Genomic DNA, 9081 nt, shown 5'->3' with positions numbered 1-9081 from the left:
TTGCATCTTCCAAATAAAACCCAACACAGAGATAGGAGCAGCGGCCCATGCATGGAATTTATTGTGTGCTACTGTTTATAAAATACTCGAATAGTCCTGCACATGCATAATATTTCCAACTTAGACAGGAGACCATACAGGGTGCACTTTCTGGCAAACAAAACAATAGATGGTTCCGCTGCCTGGAGCTCTGAGTTGTATTCCAGGGCATGAGGGAAGCAGGCCACCAAAGTAAAGGGAAATACCAAACTACAGTGGCAATCAATACAGGTCAATAATTGTGAAAAATTAGCACATGGTTCCATTTAGTTTAACCAAGCAGTTCAGTAACTATCAAAAGAAAGGTTTCAACATGCAGTCTTGACTTTTATGCTTCCACTAACATCTGAATGATTGAACAGAACCATTGCTTCTAGGCTGCATTGCTTAATCAAAAACACTTCCAGAACATTTTAAAATTTCCTTTGCATTAAAACATAAAAATGATAGAAAGCCAGCAGCAAATCACCCTGGTGGCTCTTTAAGCAACTTGAGTACTCACAATAAACTAAAATTTCTCATAACATCTAGGTAACCTATACATGTCGTACCTGTACATCATAGGTCTATATATTAAATATTTGCAAAATGAAAACATGCATACACAAAATACGTCAAGTTTTACAGACATGATTTGAATTAAAATTTACTTTGACAATGTACAAACTTCTTTTAAAGTACCTTAAATGAGTAATTCTGTAATTCTTCATAATTTTGAAATTTAGAGGTTTTCTTCTTAAATCTCTGGGGTATAAGTCTTAAAAGATCTGGGCAAAAAAGACTCTAAATTAGTTTTTGGATTTGTGTTCAAGTAAGAGAGCCTGCCTAGAAATAGGATATGCATTCATAATTAAAAAATACCAAGACTATGTTACAGAATTAGCCACATTTAAGAACTATAGACCTGAGGTCAACATTTTGTATAAATGCCAACTGGGTTTCTTGGCATTTTGCTCACAATTCAAAATACAGCTAGTAACCTCAGAAATGTATTTTAAGACCATGCTAATTCATCCTTTAAAGACATTTCATGGAAAAAGAAAAGTCCACATTAGCTCTTAGGATTGCATTTGAAATCATGATTGAAAAACAAAATCTAATTCTACTGAAGGGGAAAAGAAATCTGATTTGTAAACTTAAATGTGTGAACCACAAGCATAAAATGGAGGTGTGGATGCCCTCCACTGGAAATTGCCCCAAGCCCCTTGCTCACTGCTCTCCACCTTGGCAGCGATGACCCAATCTTATCAGATAGCACATGTCCCAGGGCCCTCAAGCCTCCATCCAGGAAGGGGGCTAGGGTCTCAGAAGCACAATGGTTTCTTCAGAGAGACTGTGAAATTTACAGTCAGCTTGGCCGACCCCTCCAGCTCCTCGGGTGATCTGTCCATTTGGGGCCCGAGATGTGAGAGTCCCTGGGAAGTCGTGGGTCACTGGGCAGTATGGTTGCCCGTCCCGTGGTTCTCAGTGGCATGTGCGGTGTTCAGAGAATTGAAACCATCTTGCTGTACAGCATCTTTCCGAGGTGGCATTCTCTCATTGATCCTATCCAAACCCTTTGCCTCTTCAAAACTGCAGATTCTATGTGGTGGAGAGAATCCTCGTATTGCTTAATAAAATGCAAATTTGATACGTCAGTAATTGAAAAACATTTCTGAGATTTCAAAAACATAATTAATGATTTTTAAGAAGAAAGAAATTAGTAGCTGTAAGTAGCAACACATAAATCTTGCTTTAACTGAATCCTATCCTCATTTCAGTCTTCCCTTAAAATGTGAAATGTTTAAACCTAAATATAAACATCATAGCTTTATAGGTGACAAGTGTTAGCAAAGCCTTCCAAAAAATAAAAATACAAAAAAATGTTAACCCTCTCCTGCCCCCAAAATCAACCTCCAGGCAATGGTCTCAGGGTCTCAGTCTGACTTCTACTATACCAATTATCTCCTACATCAGTCCCTAAGATCACCAGTGACTATCACAGTAAGGCAGCAATGAGAGTAGGGGCAAGTGAGGAGGCTAAACAAGGTTAATCCTCAATATATAAATCTGTACCAAGAGCTTGGGAGGAGAAAGAGGTAAAGAAAGGTTAAAATATAGTAGATCAGAACTATCTTGGAGGTCAAGGTCAGCCCACCACCACCAATATAACATTAAAAAGGTGGGAAGTGCCTCCAAGAGTTAGATCTATGTATGGCTGATAGCAAAAAAGTATTTATAATCTCGTAATTTAGAAGATGTTCTCCTTAATTCATTGGCCATACTGCACGATCTCTGGAAACTCAAATCAAAATAAATGGCAACTCTCCACCAATTGTATGGTTTCTCATTCACTTCTTCTAGAACGATGCATCCTCCATTATTAAAATGTTCACAGGAAATATTTTCAAACCAATTGTTATAATCTGGTTGCTTAATATCTGCAATCCTTAGGACTTAGTCTGGCACATGAACCAAACAAATGGCTGGGGCTACAAACACTGAGGAATGTGAAATACCAAGCCAACACATATATATATGAACATAATCTTATCCATAAACTATAGCCCAAACTGCAGCCAAAAAAGAAAAAGAAAATCATAGTGACAGTTCCTGTATTCTCAGTCAGGCACACTACTGGATATGAGTAAAAACAAACTCACACCTATACCTAGAGGAGGTTTCACTTAGGGAAAAAAATCTGAGTAGCATAAAATCATGCAAAATATGGAACAGATCTCTATTTGCAGGTCAGTTTGGCAATTTCCATTAAAACAGGCAACTATAAAGCTATACTATATAGCATAACATGCTATACTCTAAAGAAATCAGAAACATTACTTTCTGATTGCATATTACACCGGAAAAAAGAAAAAGACTGTCACCATAGACATCAGCCCTTCTGATTTAAAAATGAAAAATTAAAAAAAGAGGGCTGCAAGGCTTCTAAACTTGATGAATCAGTGAGTCTGATTCATCTTGGGCTGTAAAAGCTAGGAGTAAAACACACCCACAGGACATTCTCTGATGCCCACCCACACACCACAGATCTCTGCCCAGCACAAGGACTCTGATCATACCTTTTTCAGCCTCAATAGCCTCAACTGTGGCTGTACAGAAGTGAGCAGAGGCATGCAAAATGAATGAGAGAGATGAGAAGGGTCATATTGTACAGCAGAAAAGGCAATGATCACTTAAAATATCACAGTATCTCATACTACATCATCATTTACAATTTAACATAAATAGTACCCAAATTAGAGAGCCCCATCCAAACCCCCAATTCCTGACACAGCACAGTTTACACACAGCACTATGACAATATCACTCAGAGCACAGAACACATAAACCTAATGTAAACACAGACAGCTCAGCACCCATGCAAATGCACTCCAGTATTAATCACCCATCTTGAATCAGTAATTTGATGGCCTTAGAATTTTCCATTATGTTTATTATATCACATCCATCACAATCACAGGAAAATGCTCTAGGGTAAAAGTATAATAGAATTGTAACAGAAAAGCAAACAGAAAAGTCTTTTCTTTCATGTCAATGAGAACAATACTCATTACCAGTTGGTTCCCTAAGACATAAACTAGAAGGGGTCAGCAATGCTTTACCTGTCACTTCTAATTTATAAGGCAAAACATAAGCTGCAAGAGCTGATATGACTACAGTGAAATTTAAGGGCAGTAAACTTGGTGAATTACTATAAGTAGAACAGTTCTGTGGCTCTGTTCTTTGTGGGGGACCTGAAAGGACTTCTCCCGTCTACCAGGAACTTCCTTTCTATTCTAGTACTGATGTTCCAAATACCTACAGATATTAACATCTATAGCCTTAAAAAATTCCATTTATACTGACAGAGTTTATCATGAACTCAAATTTGCCTCAGAAAAAGACTACTGAGCATCTTTTCAAACTCATCTACCAATTAAAGAGACATTAAGGAACAGAAGTGAGGTCTTACAGGCATAAATTCTAATTATTTCATGATATAGACACATAGGTCATATTATAAATAAGAAATACATTATTGGTATAGTGTGTCACTGGTCCATTTAGAGAATTTCACCATAATTAGTTAAACATTTTATAGTCAAAGATTCTTTTTTTTGCTCATTTCTGGGTTTGAACTGTATAAAGAGCTCACACTGAGGACCAGGACCCAAGATAGCACACAACAATACTGTTTACAATATTGTCCATTCTCCTTATTACTCAGAATATTTGTAAAAGTAATGCCCTTGTCTCTTCTATTTTGCTTCTTCTGCAATAAGGCCAATTAGAATAATTATTCCTGAAGTGATCTTTTAGCAATTAACATGATTTAGAAATAATTTTATCCAAAGCAATTATTAATGTAAAAGAAACTGATGAATCTAAGGTATTAAAGTGCACTAAGTTAGAAAATGTTGATCTTAACCAGACAGTAAAGTGAATTGGGGACCCAAAAGAATTAGGACAAACACTGAATAAAGGAAGAGTTAATTTTCATTAACTGTTAAACTACATTACAAATCAGGCAGGACATGGAAGATCATGCCTATAACCCCAGCACTCTTGGATGGCTGAGGTGGAAGGATCCCTTGAGCGTTTGAGCCCAGCCTGGGCAACACATAGAGAGACCTCATCTCCCCCCCAAAAAAGTTTTAAAAATTAGCCAGGCATGGTGGTGTGCATATGTAATCCCAGCTACTCGGGAAGCTGAAGCAGGAAGATCACTTGAGCCCAGATTGCTAATTGCAACACTCTATCTGAAAGGCACTATTTCTCCTCTATTTGTTTTCAGTTATATAGGGCATCTTGTCATGGCCTTAATAAGTCTGAGCATAGTGCTATCTCAAACTGTGTTCCTCAGTACTACACAGGATAAATGACCAAGAGGAATTTGGTATTACTAAAATAGAATTGGCCACATATATTTCCCATATAGATCCTGGTGAAGGTAGCATTACAGTGCTACCTCCCAAACAAATTTCCCAGAAAGAAAACATACATAAAATAAAGATGAACAGAAAATCCACCTCCAATAGAGTTGTGCAGTTTGTAAAAACACTCAAGAAACATCATGTAAATTAACTTTTAAAGTTCTTGAAAAGACAATTTTTATTTTCTGACAAATAGGCACGAGGTCTTAGAATTAAAATTTTTTCCTTTTGCAATACCTAACTCTCAGTTATACACACTAACATCAGGGAACATATCTACTAAAATTTAAAATGTAGGATAACTTTAAAAAAAAAATCACAAACATGCAGCTTTTGTATGACTTTTGTTATTTGTTTCAAAGTGGATTTATCTTATGCTAGGAAAATAATTTTGACCAAATGCCCAAACCACACTATCAAGAGCTAGCAAAACTAGAAGGTATCTAGTTTAAGGGGTCCCAAATTAGACCCCTTAAACTCAAATCCTTCCAGTAACTTAGTCCATGCTGAGAATAGAGAGTCCCTCCAGCAAAGCTGCTGTCTTTCAAACCTCCCCTGCAGTTGAGGGTGGTTTCAAAGTTGAAGGAATGAGCTTCAAGCCGTGTACCAATTAAGAATAAACAGAAGTCAACAAAGCACATTGTAATTAGCAGGGGCTAATTGTGAAATCTGAAAGCAAGGTTTGCTGTGGATACAATATAAAAGTAATGTTATATCCAAAGATAACTGAGAGATGACTATACTGTAGATTTATTTAAGTATGATACCCTTTTGATTTTATTTTTCTTTTCTGAACAAAGAAGAGTATAATATTTTTGAAGCTATTAAAGCTCATCCTTTTCTATTAACATTTTTACTAGTTTTATCAAATGTTTAAGATCTTGTTTTAATGTACATTCATGAAATTCTTTTTAGTTCATTTTTCTAATGTTTACAATATAATAAGAAAAATGGAGGGCAAGGAATGTAAAGCAAATCAAAGCAGGTTTTTTTTTTTAAAAGAAAACCAAAAAAAGAAACCTCATTCAGAATGAAAATTTATAACTATAATTTTGAAACACAGTGTACTTTTCAGATATACCAGTGGTGGTAGTGAACAATACAATGACATTTAAAATAGAACATGTATAGGCTACAAGTAAAAATTGTTTACAGGAAAAAAATTTTTTTTTTATTAAAAAGCAATCATTGGCCAGGCATAGTGGCTCACACCTATAATCCCAGCACTTTGGGAGGCTGAGGTCAGAAGATTGCTTGAGCCCAGGAGTTTGAGACCAGCCTGGGCAATACAAAAATATAAAAAAATAAAAAGTACAAAAAATACAAAAAATTAGCTGGCTGTGGTGGCATGTGCCTATGGTCTTAGCTACTCGAGTGGCTGAAATGAGAGGATTGCTTGAGCCCAGGAGGTTGAGGCTGCATTGCACTCCAGCCTGGGTGACAGAGCAAGAAACCAGACCCTGTCTCTCTCTCACACACACACACATGTACACATGCACAAAAAAAAGAAAGAGAGAGAGAGAAAGAAAGAAAGAAAGAGAAAGAAAGAGAAGAGAAGAGAGAAAAGAAAAAAAAGAAAGAGCACTTATTATGGAACCAAGTGAAATGAAATTGTGAGGTCAAATGTAAATTCATTCAAAACGTTAAAATTGCCTATTTTTTTCTCTCTAAAAAAGTCACTAATTACAACACCAAAAAGAAACTTAATTATGACTAAGGAAAACAGATCTGTTGCTGTCTATTTTAATAGACAATGACCCTTAGAGGGCTGTCAAAAGTGACTACAAGAAATTCGGGCTTTTCCACATCATGTATTTTTGCTTTCCAACCACAAGAAAAGAAATCTAGACTGAATTACTGTGTATGGTCACTAATACTCACATCACTCTTTTCTATTTAATCTGTGATGGGCTTTTAAAAAGTTAACCCAGTATTTACACAAATATTTACGCCAAAAAAAGTTTTTTAAGTATAAAATATTCAATGAGCCAGATTACAGGAATGCTTTACGTATAATTCTTTTTATTTTCATGCAAAATAAAGGCACACTTAATAACACCCTTTCAATTTTGACTTACAGGATTTAAATTCAACCCCTTATAACAATGACTTAATATCTAATGTTACATTCATGTTCAGAATGCACAAAGTGCAGCAACAAATGCAGCAAACCTCAAAACAAGGTGCTACAAAGCTGCTTCTACATTGAAAGACAGACAAGTGTCTGATGGAGTAATTTAATTGAACATACTTTTACAGACATACAGCTAACCTAAAGAAAGACAGACAGATTTAGGAAAGCAGCTACATCTGCAGAGGAAGGAAACAGCATGTTACAGACAGTTAATTATACATAGAACATTTGACAAACACCACAGAAAACAAACTTTGGCATCATTTACCAGGGTACAAAACCTTGCACAAATCTTTTGGTAACTGAAGGGCATAAGTAATGTTCTGGGGCCTAAGCAGGTAGTTAACTCTAAATTAAGTAGTTTTAAATATAAGCATAGTCCAATACAATGATATAAATTTAAAAAATTAAAAATAAGAAACTTGGAATTACATTTCCATTTTAGTAACAGGAATGTCCCTGATTCACATTCTGAAACTGGGGCTTTTAAAAGAAAAGGGTGAATTAGACAAATGAATAAATAAATATTTCAGACATTATGATATGAGCTGCTCCCATATCATTTCATGAAAAGCTGAGGAACTGACCATTATTTTCAATTGAAAGGAATACCCATTCTATCAGTTTTCTGCCCTGATCAGGTATTAATGAGACACTAGCTAATACAATACCCTGTCTAGGTCAGCTGCTGAGACAGGAACTAAAAAACAGAAGGAATTCCCTGCATGCATTATGTGAATTGTTAGCAAAAGAGTGAGGTGTGCCCCAGTCCATCTGAGGCACAGCAAGTTGCATAACATCATTACCACTTTGCAGGGTCTGCCGTCCTCCAGCTAACACTCCACTAGGCAACATCCCTGTGGGAGTCAGGCCCTTGAGTGTCAGCACACTTTCACTCTCCTCCCTATAGCAGAGAGATATAACAAATATCAGATACTTCCAACAAGTACTTAATTTAAAAGAAGACATAGAGTCTAGATATAGGCCATATATAAAATTCATGACATTCATTGCTATTACCATATTTTCCTCAATTTCAAGACATTAATTTTTCTATATTTTAAGTGTTTCAGGTATGAGGGTGTGCCTTACAATTGAGGCATATATTATTTTTCCTGAAAAGCTTTATTAAATATGTGGTAAGATTCATCAAGGGGCTTCATACTATTGAGAAAATATGGTATTTCATATGCTCTGAAGTTCAAATGTCTGATGTAGTCAGTTTTGCAAACAAATTTTTAAAGACTGACCTATTCATTTGTACCCTTAAACCTGGTCTTCCTGAATTAACCCCAGGGAAGGCAATTTATGGCTCCAGCACAAGGGACTTCCTACATTGATGAACAAGTTCATCAAGAATACTCTAAAAAGTATCCCCTCCTTCTTATCCTGCTCTAATTTTCAAGGTGTGAATTTAGTGTTATCACAAAAGGAACAGAAATACCAAAGATGAGCAATAACAATCACTAGAGTCAAAAATCTTAGCTTCAAAGGGACTTGTGTTCCCATCTTCAGTATACAAATATATAAACTTCTTTTTCTTTTTGAGACAAGGTCTCACTCCGTTACCCGGGCTGGAGTGCAGTGGCACAATCACGGCTCACTACTCACAACTTCCTGGGGCTCAGGTGATCCTCCCGTCTCAGCCTCCTGAGTAGCTGGGACCACAGGTGCACACCACCAGGCCCGGCTAATTTTTGTATTCTTTTTTGTAGAGATGGGGTTTCGCCATGTTTCCTAGCCTGGTCTTGAACTCCTGAGCTCAAGCATCCACCTGCTTTGGCCTCCCAAAGTGTTGGGATTACAGGCATGAGCCACTGTACCCAGCCTAAGGGCCTAAGTACCTTTTTTTTTTTTTTTCTGAGACAGAGTCTCACTCTGTCACCCAGGCTGGAGTGCAGTGGCGTGATCTCAGATCACTGAAACCTCCACCTCCCGAGTTCAAGCGATTCTCCTGCCTCAGTCTCCCGAGTAGCTGGGACTACAGGCATGCAC

General features: G+C 36.8%; 1 protein-coding gene across 16 annotated transcripts in view; it reads right to left on the bottom strand.

Moving 5' to 3' along the window:
* Positions 1-32: 32 nt before the first annotated feature.
* The window catches only part of PPP3CB (protein phosphatase 3 catalytic subunit beta), a 58750-nt gene continuing 49701 nt past the window's right edge, over positions 33-9081 (bottom strand). For 8 of the 16 annotated variants that reach the window (XM_024253303.3, XM_024253304.3, XM_024253298.3 and 5 more), the window contains exons 12-14: positions 7893-7990; positions 3099-3128; positions 33-1648 (exon numbers count right to left, since the gene is read on the bottom strand). In XM_024253303.3, coding sequence (XP_024109071.1) covers positions 1470-1648; positions 3099-3128; positions 7893-7990 — 307 coding nt within the window. In that variant the 3' untranslated portion in view covers positions 33-1469. The remainder of the gene's footprint in view (positions 1649-3098; positions 3129-7892; positions 7991-9081) is intronic. The other 8 variants (XM_024253305.3, XM_024253306.3, XM_024253300.3 and 5 more) reach the window with 2 other exon arrangements.

Source organism: Pongo abelii, chromosome 8 (assembly GCF_028885655.2).
Source record: "Pongo abelii isolate AG06213 chromosome 8, NHGRI_mPonAbe1-v2.0_pri, whole genome shotgun sequence".
NCBI lineage: Eukaryota > Metazoa > Chordata > Mammalia > Primates > Hominidae > Pongo > Pongo abelii.
This window is presented reverse-complemented; position numbering and strand designations above follow the sequence as displayed.